Genomic DNA, 21,731 nt, shown 5'->3' with positions numbered 1-21,731 from the left:
TAAGGATGAGCCCATCCCCCCATCTCTTGTCGAAACGGCAATCTGTATTCACGTACCTGGATTCACCTGGAACGCTTTGCCTCATTCTTCTTGCGTAGTTTAGAACCAGCCGGACGAATTCTGCCAGACCTTGTTTACCCTTTGTTGACAACCTGAAGACGTGCTCGGCCTCCGCTTCCCACCTTCCTCTCATCTCACCCCAAACACCACATTCATTATCGGACAACATCTATTTACCAGAACCCAGCAAAGAACCCTTTTAATCAACGCAGTCACTCTCTATCGTCAAATTTGAACCGGCTGGTTCGGTCATCGCGTACCACTCGTTGGCGAGAGGTGAGTGTCGAGAGCGTCGTCGTGATGAGAGCTTTCAGCTGACCAAAAGAACGTAGATCGCACCATGTGTTCCTTCTTATCCTTCTCCAGCTTGATGCTGCTGATCTTTCTCTTTCTCTCCTCCCTACAACCCGCTGCAACTCATCCTCATGGCTTCAATGATTCCCACCTAGGTCTCGCAGGTCGAGATGGGCCAGCTCAGACAACCAAGTATCCTATCCCAGCCAAGGCGAGAATCAGCTCTGTCTACGCAAATTCAGCCACTCCTTGTTCTGGCGCCCATTGCACTGTTGCCACTCCTCTCCCCGGAAGCCTACCTTGTAACGCTGTAAATGGGTCAACCTTTCTCGACGTCGTTCCCGACGGCACCAAGTACACGCTGATCTGCGATGTGGACTTCCCTGCTCAAAACATCTACCCCTTCGTTCTGGCTGGTTCCTTCGACGCGTGTTTGGCACAGTGCGAGGCCTACAATATGAAGAATCTGACCGACATCCACTGCGCCGGGTTTGTCTTTGCACCGGACCGCATCAATGACGCAGACGACTGCTACTTGAAGTCCTCCTTGGACAATCCGAGCTCAGCAACAATCCACATCGTGGGTGCGACAGTCATTCCTTCGGCTTCTGGTTGCTCTTCGCCAACAGCGTCCCCTGCTTTTCTGACTCCTCGTTCCAACCTCGACGGCTCCACGCCCTCGCTTCGTGTAGGAGACTTCAAAATGCTCGGTAGCTCCACAAACAAGCCTACAACTCAATACGTGAGCCATGTGCCCGCCAGCCCACAGAAGCTCGCGAGCAGCCTCTTGGTCCCTGGAATTAACACCGACCTCATCACACAATACCCAATAGCTGACGATACGGGTTCATGGACCTCAAGCCAGTTGCAGGTCGATGCAACGTTGGCCAACATGAAGGTTGTACCCCATATGTCTCGTGATGGTGGAAAAGGAGGCGTTATCAATGGGACTCACCTTTTTATCTTCTGTGACACCGCCAGTTTCCAGATCGATCAGACCTCAGGCACCAGCCAGATGGTGGGCTTTGTGTCCAGCTCCGTAGCCACAGACGACGGAATGAAAGCTTTGTATGGCCAGTCACTTGATCTTGTGGACAACGTTGGCGAGTGGCAGGACGACGTTGGCAGAATGCGAGGGTTTGCTCCGATGACGACCGGAGAAGAATCATTCAACATTGATCTGTCAGGGAATGGTTATCGCTATGCGGTCTGGCCTGAATCTTCCCTGATACCGCTCAACGCAAGTCATGCTTTGCTTTATCCGGCACTGGTGTATGATGTTGTGGATATGAAAACACAGGCAGCAGTCTTCAACAATGTTGGCAACTCCATTCTTGTCGTCTCTGTGGATCCAACATATGGTCCATCCGCCGACCGTATTGTTCGACAGCTCTACAATCAACACCAGGTCGCGTTCGGGACTTTGGGTGGCATCCGTTCTTGGGGTTCCTCTGGGACAAGCGGCAATGACGGCCACATCTATCTCTTTGGAAAAGGCGACAATGGTGTCCTAGTCGCGAGGACAAATCCAACTGGATACACCGACTTGTCAAGCTATGACTACTGGAACGGCAGTTCCTGGTCCAAAGATCTACCCTCGTCGAACTCAAACGCTGTTATGCTCGATGTCTTGGTCCAAGATCTCGATGTCATCTATGTCCCCGCCTTGCGAAGTTTCGTCATGGTTTACCTCAACACTCTGGCTGACGATACCTTCTATTACCGATATTTGGACCTCGATTTGAACGCGGACGATAAGGACTTCGACGTTGAGAATATCGTCAAGGCCAAGTGGTCTGACGAGCAAGTCCTAGCCAAAGTCGATGCTCCTGCCCAGGGCTATATCTACGCTGGCGGCGTGCATGCAGGATACTTCGGCGCAGACGACGTGGCCAATGGAGGATGGAAAATGCTGATTACTTGGACTGAACATACAGGCAAAGACGCCGCGTCTCCGGACTCAGGCTATGCACACAAATCTGCGTACGTGCAGCTCAGCCTTGTTTGAGCCTGCACCTCGATCGTCCTCGTCCGGTGGAATTGGCAGCACCTGCGAACATGTACTCCGACGGTGGAGCGGCTCGTGGACATGGACTGATACGCCTGGATATGATATTACGATGTGTACGACCGTTACGGCTGACCACACTCATCATGCACGCATTACTAGTCAGCAAGACGTCATCCTCTTTGGAATACTTCTTATTCACTTGCACGACTGCGATATCGTTCCGAAATGGCGCGGGAGACGGATTATGGGCGCCGTTCCGGGAATTCATGACTGATGAGCTACGACTTGTTTTCACGTGAGTTGCCTTGATGTGCCACGGATGCTAAGCGGATGCAAAATGTGCTGAGTAAATAGATGCTCATGAAACTGAATTCAATGAAGAGATTCTATCCCACTGTCGCAACTTGTTTGAAGTGAGATGAATGCGCAGAAATTCAGGCCAGCGTCTGAGCCGGGCCCAAGCCTTGGAGACATGGCTGGCACTGCAGCCTCTCACTTGCTCTGCTTCATGGCCACTGATAACGGCCCCCCGGTGATATCAGTCTTTTAGCCCTCGAGTCCGCCAACCCTGGCCCCCACCAAGGCTGTGCAGGGCAAAATGATTGTGTCTAACACGAAAGGGCATGCGGCGCCTGGTGGCTTTGGCAATTGGGCCTCAGCACTGCCACCGCGTGGTTATTAACATAATCGAATTCTTGTACAGTACCAACCAACTCGTTCTGGTTTTCATGCATTCGAAAACATGGGGACAGTTCAGGCCTTCAAACACCATCCTCTCGATTTGACTCGGCCGATGATTCGAGTATTAGATCTCTTGCCACTCCAAGCTGATGGCACCGTCAGGGGCAGCCTTCGTCACGAATTCCTCAACCCTACTTTAAAATTCTCAGCCCTGTCATACGAGTGGGGCAGCCTCGAGCCAGGACTGTGTGAGATCTACATTGATGACATGCGATACCACGTTCACCACAATCTCCATCGTTTTTTGACGACTCTCCTCAATATCAATCCTGCAGATGGGTACAAGAACCTCTGGGTCGATGCCATTTGCATTGACCAGCAGGAGACTACAGAGAAAAACCATCAAGTGCAGCAGATGAAGAAAATATATCAGACGGCTGCCAATGTTTTGGTCTGGCTGGGGCCTTCAGCTAATGGAAGTGATGAGCTGTTTGATTTTCTGCAAGATATGTGCATTCCAAACTCAGCGGAAGATGCTCTCCGGTCCGTCTCACAGTTGACCTGGGAGGAATGGAAACCCTATCAAAACAAAGTGTTTCAAGCCAAAATTGCTGTGTGGAAAGCCTGTGAGGCATTATGCAAGCGCACTTACTGGACCAGGACGTGGATCCTCCAGGAGATATTACTTGCAAAGCAGCCATTGCTTTTCTGCGGCAACAAAACGGTTCCCTGGCAAGCATGGGCCTTCGTACTGGATACGCTCGACAAAAATCCGGTTCGTTTTATTGCGCAATGGGCACCAGACATTTGGGGATCGCCCGCCATGTCTCTTTCCCAACAATGGTTCGCATCGATTGAGCAAGGCCAACCAGAGAATCTATTCCGGCTGATTCAGGCATTCAGACAGTGTAGATGTTCCGTTCTTCATGACAAAGTTTACGGCGTCCTTGGACTGCTCCCAGGCGAATCTACAATACTTGTTGACTACCGCCGTGAGATTGAGGACTTGTTCCTTGATCTGTTAGAAGCGATGGCTCCTGACACCCTCATCTCAGATATTGGAGGAGTACGAGAATTGTTGGACATCAACTTATCCTCCGCCCAACTGGCTTTGGATTGTGTATACGTCGGAAACTGCCCGATTATCCAATGTTCCACTGCGTCAAAAATCGATGCGACGACACGAGGCGCCAAGATGGCTGGAATCATTTCGTCCGGAGAATACTCGAGACATTCTCGGTGGCGTGATCAGCTGAAATGTCAACCACTAAACTGGAGAGTCAAGAGTCCCTACAAGATACCGGACCAGTCGGACATCGACGCGGTGTCAGAAGAATTGGACCTCTATACCAAACGGAAAGGCTACAGCAAGCGGTTCCTCAAGATCAATCTCTTGACGCATGCACGCAACGGGATGGTGATGAAATGCAAGCGCCCCAGATGTCATGCCAAGCTCAACACAGATGCTCTTGGGGCAAAACTCTTCAAAGTGCTCTCAGCCTTATCCTACCGGGACCAAGTCCGAGATCTCGAAGATAATTCGGCAGCGTTGCTCTTTCGCGAGCTTGCCAGGAAGGAGACATATTTCGGAACACTAGTCGAGGTGAGGGAAACTTCGAAAATGCTCTTGTTTTACGATCCCGTGACCGTGGAAGAAATAGAAACCGCAGGTTCTGTACAAGGACGGCTGGCGAGAACCTTCAATTTGCTAGCTCATCAACACTCGAGCCTCTCGTCGGATTCAGTCTCTCCTCTTGCCGAATGCAGGACAAATTTCTAGTATTCCATGGAGACAGGTGCACACCCAGGTACGGGTGTTCCAATGAGGGTAGAGCCCAAGACCAGGACTGAGCAGCACTGATGAAGTCATGAACAACCTGAGCAATGTCCAGGTGAGGCTGAGCCGAAGTTGAGCCTGGTCAACCTGAAGTGTGAATCGAGCAGCGAGTGCTGTCGTGCATAGTAGCCTAGCAGGTGGCTGAGCGAAGCCTAGTCACAACCGGCCCAATCAGCCAGGATCAGCCTTTGCCAACTAGGTCCTGACGAAAGAAAAACATCAATACTGGCCACAATGCGCGCTTTCAGCCGCTGCGGTTAGTGAGTGTTGGTGCGGCCTCGTCCTGGGTGCACTGCTCGCATGGATATAGCACAGTCCCCGCGTAGCAAGGCTCGTCCTTCTGGACGCTCAGCTCAGACGTCTCGTATAGTGCAATCCATGGGGCTTTGGCGCATCCTCTATATCGCCTCTGTGACCTGCCGTCATAGATGGATGCGTTGCGAGCGATCTTGAGTCTGTGAAGAAGTGTTCCATTAGATGGAACATTCGCACATAATGAGGAGATCGTGGAGTGTTACAAGCAATATCCAAATCGGCCTCGGATCATCTTTCTTCCAGGTTTCCATCAACTGTTCTGTCCGGTGCAGCCCTCATTATTGTGGCAGCACAATCTCAACTTCTCCATGCCAGGCCTTGAGACTCCTTGCAGATTCCAACCACTTTGCCATTCCTCCGATCCGGGTTGTCTCCCCAGGGAAGCCCTCGTCCACTTAGACTCCCGTTTCCCTGCTTATCCGGCCGATCCCACTCTATCATCCCTGCAGGCCTTTCCCCGCGCCCAGGCCGCCAGGACCACAATTTGCGGGACAATCGTCTCCCCTTTTTGAGGGGTAAGCAGCGCGTCAAACGCATCAGCACCAGTGCACCCATGCGCCGCAAGATGCTGGTGGAATCCCGCCGAAGCACGGCATATCGTCAAGCGAGACGAGGGGAAGGATGAGACAACAGCGTCTGAGAAATATCCAACCTGCCTCTTCAAATTTGGACTCTCTGCCTTACGTGACGCTCTAGCAGAAAAACACAATCGCCAGTCGAGACTGACGGCGACCCGGAGGTTCATACAGGGGCCTGCTTGAATAGGACTTTCGATTCTCTGAACGTACGTGTTCAAGCGGGTGCAAGACCGCAGGAAGACAACAATACCGTCAGCCCCGTGTTCAGATATCACACTTGACAGAATCGAAAATCCACGATGGCTGGCGTCGCAAATGGTGCGTCCTCGACTGCGGCAGCACCCTCCGAGCCTCATGATCCAGGCTCGTACCCTCTTGCCGCTCAGATTCCGTTGAAGGAATTTCAACTGCCAGACTTCCCTCCTCATGCTTCCCGCCTGAGAGAACTTACATTCACCGCCGACATCAAGCTTGATGAGTACCAAACTATGGTGCAAACTCATAGCGACGCCATCGTCACTCAAGCCCCTTTGCCAGATCTGCCGAAATCCATCACTCATTTGACCTTCGAGCTATTTGGTCTCGGCTTCCCTGGTACGCCGCCCTTCCTGACTAGACTAGCGCGGTCATTGCCAAACGTTAGAAGCGTTACCTTCTTCAGCTGTCTGATCGATGGTCTCGATGAGGCATCCAGGAAGGACGCGGAGAAGTTCTTCGAGTGTCTGCCGAACCTGCAGGAACTGCATATCATTGATTCTTTTGCGAGGCCCGGCTTTTTCAAGACCGTGGGTGAATTTCTTGAGGCACATGCCAAAGGCAACGCTAGTGAAGGCTTGAAGCTGGTCGACGTCAGTTACACCTTCCGTGGACACGAGGATAGCGACTTCCTGGCCAGAGTTCAAGGCGAGGACTTGCCGAATCTCCTTGTCAAGGGTCTGGTAGGGGCCAGCTTTGACTTCGTCCCTGAGCGGAAGGATGAGCTCGCAGAAGCTCCCGAGGGAGAAGAGGAGAAAAAGGAGAAGCAGGAAATCAACGAAGGGATTCTCCCGTTTGCCAGCGACGGACGAGCCCCTACTGCGATCAGGAAAAGGTTCGAGAGTATGAGCCACGGAGGCCAGTTGAAGAGTTTGAAGATCTTGAATTTGGGCATGTATTCTCTCCGTCCCGTGGAAGTGGGGGAGGTGGTCTATGCTTGTGCCGGCGGTGAGGCGGCGGGTCTGGTCGACATTACCGTCAGTGTTCTTCTCGAAGAAGGCTGGGTGGGGAAACTGGCAGAAGGCCTGCAGCACAAAGGAGTGGCTTCGGTCTTGGAAGGGATAGAAGTCATTGGGGTTCCCGACAAGGCCAAGGAGGAAGGCGAGGACTGGAAATCGGGATTGACCGTCGCGAACCTGGCCGACGTCGAGAAGATTGCTGCGGGGTGTCCGAAGCTGGGCAAGTTTGGAATGAGCATTCTCAAGGTCAAAAGTGCACCAAACGTGGTGTTTATGAAGGAAGGCGGCGCATGGGTTGAGCGGTGATTGTCTCAGAGGAGGTGGGGTGGCGCGATAGACAAGCCTTGGGTGGTTCAAATGAGGGAATGGCTAGAGGGGAAAACTCCATGCCGAAAATATAGCTGCATTAATGCAACATTGGGACTTTGTCGAACACGAGATACTTTGCACTGCAAAACTGGCCCTGGGAGAGAGCATGTGAATACGGCGAGCATTAGAATATTCATTCTATATTGCCTTTGATTGATTGGTTGATTGATTCGTACACTGTCAGGCGGTCTAGCCTATACAGATCAAAGCCTGAAATACGACCAACGGAAGGAGCGACCTCGGGGGAGAGCATGCCAAGGGGCACGTGCAGTCACATGCAAGGTGCCAGAGCAACACGGAGCACAAAGCTCTGCACTGTTACAACAACCCGTCCCTGACATACAGAGCGTCCTAGACCACTACAGGTTCCCTTCAGTCTGTCGGTACCATAGAGACTGTATAGGGATGGCTGTATAGTTTGTTTTTTCCCTTGCAACGGTTCAGCATAATTAGGAACGCCTTCCTCCAGGTGATAAGAAGACTGCCTCTGTTCTATTGACAAAGGTGGTCTTCATGGTATATCTTCCATAACGATTCGCTTCAAACTACGTCGGCGGCTTCTCTCCACCCCTCCAGGAAGAATAACGTCCTTGGGCAGAGACAGCTCTGCAGGTTTTGCGGCAATGATATGCCATAACCCATCGGTTGATCAAAATGGCTCACCTTGGCCAACCAGGATACACATCGGGATGAATAACGATGCTACAACGCATCGTCCTGGGCAATGGCGTGAAGGAGACAACGAGCCTGCATCCGGTATGCTGCTGGTTGCCGGATGATATAGCTCGATAGGACTTGCTTAGCTTCCAGGCACGAGTCTGGGTACTTCAAATGCTGTCTCTCCTGCTTTTGTTGACCGGCATCGTATTGACATTGGAGCTATGCTTTTTCAGTGTATAAGAGTGGACACCACGCGAAAGTATGAATTCCATTGTCTCTCAGGCGCATAATCCATTTCGAGTTTCAGAGAGACGGCGAGGCTCCATTCCTATTGGGGGTCGTATACAACCTCGTCAGCCCCTTTTCTCGCTCCTTTTTTCGGCCTGCAGTCATGTCCCATTGACCAATGACCGCGGTTCCGGTGTCCATTTGTCCTTCTCTTGCCACGTATTGCGGAGGTCGGTCGGCAGTGACACGGCGATTGCGATGCGGCCAAGATCATTTTCATACCATAGATAACATCCTCGCCAAGCATGTCCAATCATATGGACAGGAACGTGACGTTCGGACTGGCGTAGATTGTGAGGGCCCGGGATTGGTTCTCCGTACCTGGACAACGGGTCGTTCTGGCAACGGACTTGAAGCCGTCTGTCTGTCTGCGGCATCATGATTGTCGTCGGGGATCGGTGGGCTTCAGCTGTGTGTGCCTCCGAGATCCACCCGTCACACCTTGCGCCGCGCATGTCCGCTGAATCGCCGGCGGCGCGGTTCGGTGTTGGCAGAATCATAGCCAATGTTTTCAAAAGTTTGGCGGTTCTCCATTCTCTCCATCTTGACCCCCACAATCTCAACTGCCTCATACGGAACGAAGGATTCTTCCCGCGCAAACGTCGGCCTTTGACAATGTTGGTGGTCTCACTTGCCTTAAAGGCGGTCTGGAGCATGCCCCGGCGCCTTGGGTGGTAGATGTCATGCTGTCTCATTTCCTTAGCTAAGCAGGTGCCGTTGACCCTGACTTTGAAAGTCCTCCAACGTGGATCAAACGTCAACCCCGCGGATATAAAAGGCAGAGCGGTATTGCTTGGGCATTCGAATCGCTCATTGATCGAACTTGAAGATACCCTAACCAGCTTCGACATGTCGCCGTCTCGTCTCGAAGAACCGCTCCCCAACGCGCCCGCAGGAGGCTTTCCCAAGCACCTGGCCGAGGACTCCAGGGCGGCCAAGGTCGACGTGTTTGACGCGAGCAGCGCGACCGTTGACAACGTCGTCGAGTCGCTCATCCGCACCGGAGGCTGTGTCGTGCGCAACCTGGTCAGCCGGGACGATGTCAGGAACATCGACGCCGACGTGCGTCCGTACATCCTCAAGGACCAACCGTGGCAGGGCGACTTCTTCCCGCCCGAGACGCGCCGGGTGACAGGCCTGGTGCAAAAGTCGCCCACGTTCACACGCAAGGTGCTGGGCAACGAGCTGTACCAAGAGGTCTGCAACCGACTCATCTCGTCGACACATGACGCCTGGCTAGGCCAGAAGCTCGAGCGGTCGGTCGCCCCGCCGCAGGTCAACAACACCATCGTCTTCTCTATCGCGCCGGGCGCCAAGCGCCAGGAGCTGCACCGCGACGACATGAACTACCACAACGAGCTGCCGGCGCTCGATTCGCACGCCGACTACACGGTCGGTCGCGATTGCGCCGTAGGGCTGTTTGTCGCCGGCAAAAAGACGACCAGGGCCAACGGCGCCACACGCTTCATCCCGCGCAGTCACCTCTGGGCCAAGACGCAGCCGCCCAACGAGGACCTCTGTTACTATGCTGAGCTAGAGCCCGGTGACGCCTTCATCATGCTGGCGTCTGCCTATCACGGAGGTAGCGCCAACACCACCACCGATGAAGAACGGCTCGTGTTTAGTTGTTTCATGATCAAGGGCACCCTGCGGCAGGAGGAGAATCAGTTCCTGGCAAACTCGCTCGACAGCGTCAGGCAGTACGACGCCCGGCTGCAGAAAATCATAGGCTATTCCGTGTCGATGCCCTGGCTCGGATGGGTCGACTTTGACGACCCGCGGAACTTGTTGTTGAACGGCGGTCAGGCCAAGGAGAAGATTGACCATTATGGAAGTTGATAGTCTCACATTTCATATCCCATAAACCATCGGTAATTTGGTATCGCGTTCGTGGTGGAGCCAGCTCAAGAGTATCGTAGACATATCTCTATTCGGCCGCACTGTATCCCGATTCAGCCACTTGTCGGCAGAGGTGTCCTCAGCCTTGCAGGACATCCAGATCTTAGTGCCTTTCTAGCCTAGCGTCGCACATATCCAAAGAGTCAGGACCGCCTCGGTGGGCTTCGGCCGCATCACGGCGTTTCGACGGCCGAGTTATCGTGCGGAGCAACGATATTAAATGGGTCGGATGGGTGTGCCACACACAGCGGACTTGTCCTGATGGTACGGTTAGCTCTGGCGGAGGGTCGCCGGCCAAAGTCAAGCACCCAGGGCTGTGGAACATGGGAAGAGTCCCTGGCGGGAACCAGAGGCTGATTGTCGAGGATTAGAGCCACGTGAAGACTATTCCACTTGGAGCTGTTATTATAAGGAAACAGAGATAATACCGCCCTCCAGATCGCTGTTTGATTTTCGTCCGCATCCAAAGCTGGAGGTTTGATTGCTGTTTCTCGATTCGAGTCGATCTAGGTCGCCGCCCAAAGTACAATCAGGTATGTCGTTTTCGGGGCTCTCCTATACGCGCCCCCGTCACTGACATGACACTCTAGAGACCGCACCAACAACACAACTCGAGAAGCCTTGAACGCGTTCAGGATGAGTTTTCATCAATACGACGGACCCGGAGGCGAGTTTGCCCAGAACCACGGCTTCTCCCAGGCCGTTGTGCTGCCCGCGTCGGCCAAGATCGTCATCACGGCCGGTCAGGCGGGTTGCGACCTGAAGACGGGCAAGGTGGTGACGTCGTCTGCCGAGGCCCAGATCTCGGCGGCGTTTGACTGCGTCGAGGCGGCGTTGAAAAAGGCCGGCGTCGAAAAGGGCCTGCTGGGCGTGCACAAGTTCCTGACATTCATGCTCGACACCGACCTTGAACCCGTCATGATGAAGATCTGGCGCGAACGGTGCCCTGGCCACCGGCCAACCTGGACGTGTGTCGGCTCATCCAAGCTGTGCTTTCCTGAAATGATTGTCGAGATTCAGGCGGAGGCGACGTTGTGAGCAGAGGAGGGGGGGCGCAGGCGCAGACAGGGTGCAGGAGGAAATGACTACAGGTGGAGGGAAGATGGAGTGCGAGAGATGGGATTCGTGGAAGTCCTTGAGGATCCGCGTAGTACGCGTAGTCATGTGACACCGCCTGGGTGCCGCCCGCATAGGAACCCTGCGTGCCTGCGCACTCGAGGGAGACTGGGCGCTCGGTAATCCATTGGCTGCTACTGGGCGTCTCCCCTTAGCTAAAGATCACCCCTAAGGCCAACCCAATAAAACCCTGATCAAGACCCTACTACGGAGCACTGTCCCACCTATTCATGCCTAGACTCTGCAGCCCTGTGCCCTTTTGCCTCACTTCCCTCCTCACCACGCACTGTAAACATGTACGTGGGATGCAATCGAGACAATCTCGACGACAATCTACCAGCCTGAAATCCCATGGCACTGACTCCCCCTCCCTGACAATCGCTCAATGGCCACTCCGCAGCGGTCCAGCCGGACAGGTATTTGTGAACGTGTTGCATCGTGGAAGATTGACTCACTGCGATCCAGGTTCCAAGTCTGCGGCGGCCGCTTGCACGAGCTGCCATCTCCGCAAGGTGAGATGTGATCTGTCCACGCGAGGCCATCCATGTACACGGTGCGAGGATTCCGGTCTGCCCTGCGACCGGCTCCAACGCCGGAGACGACCTATTCGCGCTGTAGAAGCAGCCTCGTTGGGCGCCCCGAGGTATGCGACTGACGCTGCCCACCCGCCGATATCGAGTGACGTTGACACTGACTGACCGGCAGCACCACAAACCCGTCGAGTGCTTCAGAGACGGTCGAACAGGTCGGTCGCATCACCATCCCCTCGGCATTGGACGAGATCCGGGCACGATTTGGCAGTCTGGGGGAAGGAGACAGCCCGCGAAGGATCGAGGTGTCCCCCGACGGGTTTGGCGACATTTCCAAGGAGACCTCCATCCTGGTAGACTTTGTGGCGCAAGACTTCTCGCTCGGCGCCATCAGCGACTACCAGGTCACGTTCAACGACAACTACACGACGGTCGCGAGGCTGCTGGCCAACGAATTCGGCCGCGGCTTCCAGACCGACGTCTACCACTACCGTGATGCCCCGTTTTTCAAACGCGCCCACGGGGGGATTCCCCGAAGCATGGGCCTGTCCGAACTCGCCGTCCTCGACCTGTACGGTTCCTTTACCCTCCCCAGCCCCGAGGTGGCCGACAGCTTCATCGCGGCCTTTTTCGACCGCGTCCATGCCACGCTGCCCATCCTCGACCGGTCCGCCTTTCTCAAAGGATACTCCGCCGCGCCGAAACCGTCCAACGTGTCTCTCCTCCTCCTACACAGCGTTTTACTCTCCGGATCGACCACATTTGAGCATCCCAATCTCAAACTTCCTCACGGCGAGGTTTCCTGGAGACTGTACGGCCGGGCCAAGGCCTTGGTCGAGAACAGATTCGAACAAGACCGTCTGGTGCTGGTCCAGTCTCACCTCCTCTTTAGCACGTTTGTCTCGGACAGCTGTGACGACACCCTGCAAAACATGTGGCTTTGCCTCGGCACCGCCGTGAGGATAGCGCAGGTAAGGTGGTCCCTTCTTTCACAAGGGTGATGTGTATTCACGCTGCTGTACAGGGCCTAGGGATGCACCGTGCGTTGGGCAAAGCCAATGCAAGCGAACCGATGCGGAGACAGTGGAAGCGTATCTGGTGGTCACTTTTTGTCCACGATGTAGGTGCCGATCTCGTTGCATGACCATATGTGCTGACAATTGTAGACGTTGTGTTCTTTCGAGTGGGGTCGTCCAAGAGCCATGTGAGAGATTGCGCCCCTTGTCCCTCCGAGTGTCTTGTCTAATTAATCTTTCTGCAGAAACCTCGCCGATTGCGACGTCGAATATCTGACAGAAGCCGACTTTCAGCCCGAATATCCCGGTTCACTACCGTCGGCCGAACACACGCGGTTCTTTTTGGAATTAGTCAATCTCTGTCTCATAATATCTAGCTGGTTGGACCTGCTTCGGCCCTGCCGAGACCGCGATCGCCAGGGCGGTGGACGAGGCAACAATCTCGACCGCAATTCTCGAGCCCTGGCGCTCCTCACCGAGCTGCAACAGTGGCACAAGGGTATACCGACGACCCTACAACCACCTCGAAGCTCTGTTGGTGGTGGCGGCGGCAGCGGCGGCGGGAGTGCCTTAGGCACGGGATTCACCTTGTGGACGGCCACTTTGCACATCACCTACCAAGCGGCGTTGCTAAGGTTCTGCACATTGCTTCCCGAGGGGACCGACACCATGTTCCGCGCGGCCACGGACATTTCACATGTCTGTGAAGATCTCGACCGGCAGGACCTGCTGGGGTCGCTGTGGAACTTCGGCATCCACGAGTTCGACCTGGCCATGGTGCTCCACGCGCGTCAAGCCAACAGCGCCGACCCGGCCACCTCGCGCACCGGCGTGCGCAACCTGCAGCGCGGACTCCCGTGGGCTCGCAAGCTGGGGAGCCGTTCTTCCGTGGCCCAGCAGGCCCAAATGTTTTACGAGGATTTGGTCAAGAAGATGAACAAGCGTGCTCGGACGGGAAGACGTCCGGCGGCGGCGACGACCACGACAAGACACGACGACGGCGTGGACGGCTCGGACGACGGCCCAAGGGCCTCCTCCATCCCGACCCCTACGGGTGGTGGTGGTGGCACCGCCGCCGCTCAAATCGACCCCAGCGAACTGGGGGAACCGTTCGAGGACGCCACCGTCCAATCGTTGGCAGGGTCCAACGCCCACACCGACTGGGCGCCCGAAATGTACTTCACCGACCCCCTGTTCCAGGCGCAGATGATGGCCCACGACGGCAATGCCGGCTGGGGTTGGGATATGTATTACGATCAGGCGCAGTTTCAACATCAGCAGCAATTTCGATAGGGAGGCAAATGATACTCCGAGAAGGGGATGTGTCTTGTCACCCGGAAAAACAGTCCCTCCGTCCGATCAAGGATAGACAGTAATACGCGCTACGGGAGAGGAATTGGGTTCGAGATTTATGAGAGGCCCAAGGTTTTTACCGTTTTGCACGAGTGGTTGCAATCTGTATGCCTGGGAAACGCGGTTGGGTTGGAACATCTCTATATATATACCTGGACGATATCTGAACGGGTCTTTGATGGTCTCGTGAAAACCAATTGGCACTATTTTCACCTTCGTCCTCGTCTTGCCTCCCCTCCTCTCGTTCACCGCTCGGCCTCGCCCTACCCCTTGACCTGGACGGTCTCGGCCTCGGCCTCGGCCTCGGTAGACTCGACGTCGTCAACGGCGAGACCGCGGGCGATCTTTTCGAGTTCGCGTTCGCGGCGGATGACATCGTCGGCGACGAGGCCCTCGACGATGGCCTTCTCCTCGAAGGCGACGGGGACGATGACGTTCTCCTCGGCAAAGTAGTTTGTCTCCTTGACGTAGGTCAAGATGACGTAGTAGAGCGAGCACAGAGCCAGGGCGTACACGCACAGCTGGATGATGATCTGGTTCTTGTAGCTGACGGTGCGGGCGTCGAGGGTGAAGGCGATGCACATGCCCAGGCTGACGGTGCCGCGGAAGGCGCCGGCGTAGCGGGCGCACAGCACGGGGTCGTTGGTCAGCGCCGACAGTGTCCACTGCACGACGATCTGGAAGCAGGCGTCGACGATGCCGAAGAAGAGGTAGAGGAAGATGTAGCCGACGGCCGCGCTGCCGTCGGTCCAGTCGGCCCCCGGCGGCGTCTTGTGCCGGTCGATGTCGTGCACGCAGATCCATCCCAGCACGCCCGCCAGCGAGGCCATGGTGATGGTCCCGATCGCGGTCACGCCGACGACGCCGCGCATCCGACGCGACTTGATTTTCGGGCTGTCCATGACCCAGGCGAGGAGCAACGGGGCCGGAATCATGACGAAGTTGAACAGCAGGTTGGCCAGAGAGCGCGTTCGAAGGTTGAAGAAGTAGCCTGCAAAAATGTCATTAACCAGGCCCATTTGATATCTGACTGGGTAACAGGTGGATGGCTGCTGCTCCAGGACGTGCGTAGAGAAAACTCACCATTGATACTACTCGCCGGAGCAAGAATCATTTCACCGGCAAACATGGCCGGCAGGAGAATGATAATCTTGGGGTCTGACATTACCTTCCACACCCCCACAATCTCGGTTTTGATGTTGGGCTGCTTGAATACGGCGATGTGACGACCGTCGTCGCGGACCACATTCTTGGGCTTGACCAACAGCAGTAGGGCACCGACAATGGCACTAGACAGGTCAGGTTATGCTTCTTGCAGCTTGCGGCATCCCTTACATGCACATGATGATGATGAAAACAATATAGACCGCGGCAGAGGCCCCATCGACACTGGTCTTGTGGAAGTTGGCTGCAAAGGCAATGAGCGATCCGATGGTGCCGCCGACGGCCGACAAAGACCATTGATACGTAATGTACTATGAGTTCATTAGTGCTGAAGCCGTCATGGTTTTGTTTCAATCCTCACCTTGGCCTTGTCCTTTTCCTCCGCATAGGCAAATTGGATGAATCCAGCACCTGTCCAGAGGAGGGCGGCAGAGAATCCAAGAAAGGCACCAGCTATAATCGTCTTAGCATAAGGTTCTCTCCTCGGAGGGGGGGGCAATGACAAACCAAACAGAGGAAATGCTTGGTCAACACCGTTACCAAAGGCCCACAGAGAACCGGCGTATAGACTGGCAGAGAAATCAGCACTTTTGTCGTTTCCCACAGCAGATGCAAGATCTCACGGGTAGCCGAGTCCGCCGATACAGACGGTGATGCTTGGGCCAAAATAGTTCAGGAACGTGCCAGCACACCATCCAAAGAAGGTGTAGACGCCATAAAGAATGCTATGCAACGTCAGACTCGTCGGAGCCAAGTAGCCTGCCTGGTACATACGAGTTTGTGATGGATGCAACGTGCTGCGAAGTGGGTTGACCTCCTCCGGCCCCCAGACCCGTCAAGGCCAGGTATATCCCAGGCAGACAAGCGAGAATACATCCCATGAGAAAATTCTGGTTGAAGGGGCGGTTCAACCGCAGTTTGCCCTTGAGGGCGCTCGAGTTGGTCATGTCCAAAGTAGATGTGGCCGAAGATTGTCGTCGTCCAGGCTGAATGTTGGCAGAATGATCAGGTGAGGTTGGCAAGATTGGCTCTCATGTATATCCCGGCTCCATATATATGCATATTTCCAGCATCAAGAGTTGCCCACCTGAGATATGGCAGAGCAGTTGAATTAGACGGGGACCACTTGCCCATCCCGAGGGAGGGAGATAGCGCCGCGATGCCTTTCCGGGACATGGATCCAGGTGTAGACCAGTGGGAGCAAGGCCTGCGTCCTGGGTTGCAATCTCTGGTTAGGTCGGCGACTGAGCGGAGGCGCCACGTTGATGGAGCATGGCCAGGATGAGACAATCCAATGGTGAAACGGGAATAGGCTATGACCAAAGGTGGCAAGAAGAGTTCCGTGCACCGGCCGTGGTTGTCTCTGTGCGCCACGACTTGGAGACTTCTGGGCCGTGGGGAAGGGCATCTTGGTGATCTTCCTCGGTGTTTGAAGGGCGATTCGACGGCGCATTGACGAGTTTGCAAGGGCGGTCTCGGGGCGGACAAGTTGCCACTTCCCACAGAAAATCCAAGCACTCTGCGAGCCTGATAACAGCCCAGGCCATAGACGTGGCAGACCTCGCTGGACATGTTCGTCGCCGAAGGAACAAACTGCGTGTGCCAATGAAAGAGGCATGATCTGCCTTGCTTCTTCTTGCCGATGGGCAACTGCTGACTTCTTTTTTGGATCACCCCGGCCGCGTTATCAGTGGGATAAAAGGAAAAGCGTCTAACCGCACTGATAGTTGTTGATACACACACGCGTGCATCTCCCTTATCTGGATTTCCTGATTCTGTCAGATAATCATGGGTAGCCTCGGGACGGAAGAGATCACCAAGGTGGCGGCGGGGTTGGAGAAGGCTGCCTCTCACGGGACCAAGTCGTCGTTTGCGCCTCCGACGGTGCGCCACGAGGATGCGTTCATCTCGTACGAGCGCATGTTGGCCGGGAGCGACGAGGGAGCATGGCCGGCCCGCCAACAGGTCGCGGTCCCTGTGTTCGACGCGGCCGACGCGCAGGTGGACGACGTGGTCGAAGGGCTGAGGGCCGTGGGCGGCGTCGTGGTCCGGGGAATCCTGTCGACGGAGGCGCTGGCGCAGATTGAGCGCGACGTGCGGCCGCACCTCGAGGCCGACGTGCCCTGGGAGGCCGACAACAACTTCTTCCCGCCCTCGACGCGGCGGGCGTTTGGGCTGTGCGCCAAGTCGCGCACGTTCGCCGTCGACCTGGTCGGCAACGAGCTGTACCAGGCCGTGTGCGCGCGCTTCCTGACCACCAAGAGCTACCCGTGGTACGGGAACCGCGACACGCTCAACGTGTCGCCGCCGCAGCTCAACAACACCATTGCCTTCTCCGTGCGGCCGGGCAACAGCTACGACCAACCGCTGCACCGCGACGACGACATCCACTACGCCGACCGGCCGCGCGTCGACGTCTACCCGCGCACCAATTCGCGCGAGTATGGCATCGGCTTCTTCGTCGCCGGCACAAAGACCTCCAAGGCCAACGGCGCCACCAGGTTCATCCCCGCCAGCCACCTCGAGGCCACCGAGCACCCGCCCGACGAACGCTTCGCCCACTACGCCGAACTCAACCCCGGCGACGGCTTCATCATGCTCTCGAGCTGCTACCACGGCGGCAGCGCCAACACCACCGCCGACGAGGAACGACTGCTGTTCAGCTGCTTCATGACCCGCGGTTGGCTGCGCCAGGAGGAGAATCAGTACCTCGCCGTGCCGCCCGAGATTGCCAAAACCCTGCCCGTCCGGATCCAGAAAATCATGGGCTACGCCCTGAGTGACGTGAGTTCCTTCCCACCACCATCTTTCCCCTGCTTCATTCCTCCCGCTAATCCCACGTCAGCCCATGCTCGGATGGCTCGAGTTCAAGGACCCCCGTAGTACAATCGACCCCGAGGCCGAGCGCGTCGCGCACAAGAAGAACAAGTACACCTAGTATGAGCGGGATCATGTGGGAGGAAATGTACATGTCATGGGCACCAATCAATCAATATAGATGACTTTGAGAGAGAGCACAATTGGCCATGGACTCAAAGGGCAGAGCTCTCTGGACCGATCATGGCAGAAATGAGAAGTTTTTGTATGCACGTCTAGCCTTCGTCGGTTCTTGTCTACTGCTGTATAGTTCCCTTGGGCCCCTTGGCAAATTCCAGCAACACGTTCCTCGTCACCAGCGCCGCCGTATTGTCGTAGCCGTTGTATCCAAGCCCGCAGTACCAGCTGATGCTGCCCACCGAGAAGACGGCGCCTCCCCCGCTCGTTTCGTAGTATGTCATGTCCGAGCGGATCAGGTCGGTCTGGGTCCCCAGCGTGCCTTGGATGGGGAAGCTAACGTCCTCGGGGAAGAGCCCAAAGTCGTCCGAGTGCCCGACGCTGGACGCGACCACGACCACGTTGGCCGGACTGCCGTAGGCGAAGTCGACCCGGTCGATCTCGTCGGCGCTGGCGCCGCCGCCGTACTCGCCCAGCGAGTTCTCGCCGATCAGTTGGCCCTCGGGAATGTCGCGGAACAGCCACGAGGCCAGTTCGGGGTGCGATTGCCGCAAGTCCTCGGTCTGGCGATAGGCGACACCTACAGTAGCCTCGTGTTAGAAAGAGAAAGAGGAGGTTGAAGGAGAAACATCCTTACCTGCGCCGTGTCCCTCTCCACAGCATCCGATCCCCACCAAGTAATTCGCCGCCTTGCCGTAATCTCGCCACAGGCCACCTTGTTGGCCGTTGAGGGAATGGTGCCGCTCGCCCGGCTCCTGCCACGAAGTGCGCACTCCCTGGCCTCCCCGGCGCACCTCGGACCGCCACGGTCGTTTGGGATCCGTCACCGACACCCAGTAGAAGCCGTTTCCACCGAGATACATCATATTTCCGCCTTGCTGGACAAATCCTTCGTAGGCCGCATACGACTGCAGCGTGGGATACTCTGGGTGGCACCCGGTGATGACCGTCGTGTAGGGTGCGAGCATGGAGGCTCCGTGGATGTGAAGGTCGTGGTCGGTCACCACGTCGTAGGGGACGCCCGACCGGTCGAGGAATCCGACCATGATCAGCTCGGCGCTCAGCTCGCGGGGACGGTGGCCGGACCAGTTGATGTAGTCCGGGCGGTTATTGAGCAGGGGCCGTTTGGCGGACGAGAAGACGACGCCACTGTGGTCCTTGTGGACGTCGTAGTGGGAAAGACCCAGATCCCGGCGTCGATCTTGCTTGTAGAACGTCTCGTCCTTGTAGAATTCCAGGTTGTCGAGGCCAGCGGGGATTTCGGCACGAGCTGGCGTGTCGGGGTCGAACATGTGGTCGTTGGCGTAGGCAAGATAGGTAAAGGTGGACATGACTATGGCAACCTTGGCTCCGATCTATGAGAACCTTTGTCAGTGCCTCACGGTATTCCAGAGCCTTGCCGGCATTTTTAGAGTGGGATTGATCTCACCTTGGCCGTGGTTGCGGCGGTAGGTCTCACGTAAAAGACCACGTTCTCGCCAACATCATCATCGCCGCCGCGGATCACGACACTGTACACACCCGATCTGGCGTCCTTGGGGATTTGAATGGTGAAATCCGTGTCCCACTCGGCGTCATCCAGATCGTCTTCATGAAAATGAATGGCTCCGTACCCATACTTTGCTTTGGTCCAATCGGTTTCCGAGCCATCCCAGTCGTGTCCTTTCATCGCTCGGCTGGGTGCGTTGACCAAATCACCGTGCCGCTTGGCTGGAGAGACGTCCAAGAAACGATCCCCCGACATTTCGACGGCGAAATCATATTTGGCGAGGACGCGCTCACGGGCCCCCGTGGTTCTCAGCTCGAGTGAGTCGAGTCGGCCGTTGTACTTGTTTGTCGGAACGACCGTCGGCGCGTTGTCTTGGGGTGACGCCTGTCGACTGGCCGCCACGAGCAATGGCGTACAGGCGGCGACCTTGATCGGGCTTTTCAAGTCGGCAGTGAACACCCTTTGCTTCGCTGCCGGCTCGGTGATGCGAGATTTGGGTGTCAGGACCGCCTCCAGTTGCGTTCCGCAGACAGTCAGGTCGAGTTTGAACCACCTCCGCTTCACGGGCGTGAAGCCGGAACAAACAACCTGGACGTCAGCGCCGCATCCGACCCAAAACTCCAGCTGCCCTTCCTGATCGAGTACCACGTCAATTCCGGTCTTGCTCGAGGCATCCAACGTAGAGACGAGGGCCTGGACGTGGTTGCATGGGATCAGCCATGGTTGCACGTAGACGGAGATCTTCAGCCCGTTGTCTGCTGCAGTCAGTCCAATATCCTTGACCCTGCCATACGAGCCGATGTGAGCGACTTGGTATCGACCATCCCGAGAGCCGCGGGGGATCTCTGTGATCTCCTCTTCCTTGTGCCGAGGGCTCTTCTCTCCCTCGTGGCCCTGGATGACGCGGACGGTCCGGTAATTGTACCTGGCTTCGGTACAAGAGACCTTGATGTCGACGCTCTCCCCGGGGCTCACGATCCAAGGTTCCGCATAGCCAATGATTTCCTTGGGATAATCTTTCGGGACCGGTACAATGGTAGTCATGGTAGAAGGGGGAAGAACTTTGAAGGGTCGGCCGTGAAATGCTGGCGACAAGGCGACGACACCCACCTTTTAGCCTGACATTATGGATCAACGTCTCTCGCAGGTGAACTCGGCGGGAATGGCTATCAGGATAGAGACACACCGAGACGTTGGCAGAGGCAGCCTGAGCGAATAGGAAGGCTGCAATATCCAGTTAGCAGTCTCTTCCCACCTCGAACGTGGAGAGTGTTGGTCAGTATCTAGGAGGGGCTTCGCATCTCGGATCTCCGCGCTTGATCGCTGCCGTAGCATTCTGGATTCAGGGACTTCGGCGTTCCAACGGCGTTGGTTGTGGCCAGCAAAAGAACCGCAGAACCACAGGCCGCTGGTGGCAACTGCACCGGAAAATGGCCGTAGACTGACTGATAAGAAGTGCATCCATAAAACGCTTGTCATCGTCTCCAGGACCTATTGATTATTAGGTAAGGAATTACGTCTAAGCCTTAGTATTTATCGACGACGGGCGCCGTGATTGAGTGTTTTAATTTAAACGAGGACCACAAATTTTAGGAATTTGGGAGGAACTAGAGAAGAGGAGTAGAGCCGAATATTTTCGACCAAGACCAAATGCTTCACTGCCTGTCGAAATATCCTACTAGATATACTTGTGTATGATTCGGATCATCACCCACGCCCCGGAGCCCTGAATGTGCATTGACTGGATTGGTGACCCTCCTGGGCGTGGCAAATGGACTCTTCGGCTCATCCCGCAACAAAATTACCAAAGGACGATTGCTTCGTGGAAGGTAAGGTGGAGATAGACCATTGCCAGGGTCGTCA

The 21,731-nt window shown here is 55.7% G+C and overlaps 7 protein-coding genes across 7 annotated transcripts; 6 read left to right on the top strand and 1 right to left on the bottom strand.

The window, feature by feature from the left end:
* Nucleotides 1–400: 400 nt before the first annotated feature.
* PV07_09909 (uncharacterized protein) lies at nt 401–4,826 on the top strand (the record flags this gene model as incomplete). Its single annotated transcript, XM_016397204.1, has 2 exons — nt 401–2,337; nt 3,209–4,826. 2 exons carry the CDS (start codon nt 401–403, stop codon nt 4,824–4,826), a joined length of 3,555 nt encoding a protein of 1,184 aa, XP_016244395.1.
* A 916-nt stretch (nt 4,827–5,742) lies between these two features.
* Nucleotides 5,743–7,296, top strand: PV07_09908 (uncharacterized protein; the record flags this gene model as incomplete). Its single annotated transcript, XM_016397203.1, has 1 exon — nt 5,743–7,296. Exon 1 carries the CDS (start codon nt 6,076–6,078, stop codon nt 7,294–7,296), a length of 1,221 nt encoding a protein of 406 aa, XP_016244394.1. The 5' UTR covers nt 5,743–6,075.
* Nucleotides 7,297–8,985: 1,689 nt separating this feature from the next.
* On the top strand, nt 8,986–10,146 carry PV07_09907 (uncharacterized protein; the record flags this gene model as incomplete). The annotated part of the gene is made up of 1 exon (XM_016397202.1): nt 8,986–10,146. The coding sequence occupies one exon, from the start codon at nt 8,986–8,988 to the stop codon at nt 10,144–10,146; it is 1,161 nt and encodes a 386-aa protein (XP_016244393.1).
* Nucleotides 10,147–10,842: 696 nt separating this feature from the next.
* On the top strand, nt 10,843–11,244 carry PV07_09906 (uncharacterized protein; the record flags this gene model as incomplete). Its single annotated transcript, XM_016397201.1, has 1 exon — nt 10,843–11,244. One exon carries the CDS (start codon nt 10,843–10,845, stop codon nt 11,242–11,244), a length of 402 nt encoding a protein of 133 aa, XP_016244392.1.
* Nucleotides 11,245–11,611: 367 nt separating this feature from the next.
* PV07_09905 (uncharacterized protein) lies at nt 11,612–14,434 on the top strand. Its single transcript, XM_016397200.1, has 6 exons — nt 11,612–11,738; nt 11,788–11,965; nt 12,028–12,823; nt 12,877–12,972; nt 13,019–13,056; nt 13,114–14,434. Exons 1-6 carry the CDS (start codon nt 11,708–11,710, stop codon nt 14,159–14,161), a joined length of 2,187 nt encoding a protein of 728 aa, XP_016244391.1. The 5' UTR covers nt 11,612–11,707; the 3' UTR covers nt 14,162–14,434.
* Nucleotides 14,435–16,936: 2,502 nt separating this feature from the next.
* On the top strand, nt 16,937–18,476 carry PV07_09904 (uncharacterized protein). Its single transcript, XM_016397199.1, has 2 exons — nt 16,937–18,169; nt 18,231–18,476. Exons 1-2 carry the CDS (start codon nt 17,174–17,176, stop codon nt 18,321–18,323), a joined length of 1,089 nt encoding a protein of 362 aa, XP_016244390.1. The 5' UTR covers nt 16,937–17,173; the 3' UTR covers nt 18,324–18,476.
* A 22-nt stretch (nt 18,477–18,498) lies between these two features.
* On the bottom strand, nt 18,499–20,912 carry PV07_09903 (uncharacterized protein; the record flags this gene model as incomplete). Its single annotated transcript, XM_016397198.1, has 3 exons — nt 18,499–18,959; nt 19,017–19,734; nt 19,809–20,912. The coding sequence occupies 3 exons, from the start codon at nt 20,910–20,912 to the stop codon at nt 18,499–18,501; spliced, it is 2,283 nt and encodes a 760-aa protein (XP_016244389.1).
* Between the last annotated feature and the right edge of the window lie 819 nt (nt 20,913–21,731).

The sequence above is a fragment of the Cladophialophora immunda genome, assembly GCF_000835495.1.
Source record: "Cladophialophora immunda strain CBS 83496 unplaced genomic scaffold supercont1.6, whole genome shotgun sequence".
Classification (NCBI taxonomy): Eukaryota; Fungi; Ascomycota; class Eurotiomycetes; order Chaetothyriales; family Herpotrichiellaceae; genus Cladophialophora; species Cladophialophora immunda.
This window is presented reverse-complemented; position numbering and strand designations above follow the sequence as displayed.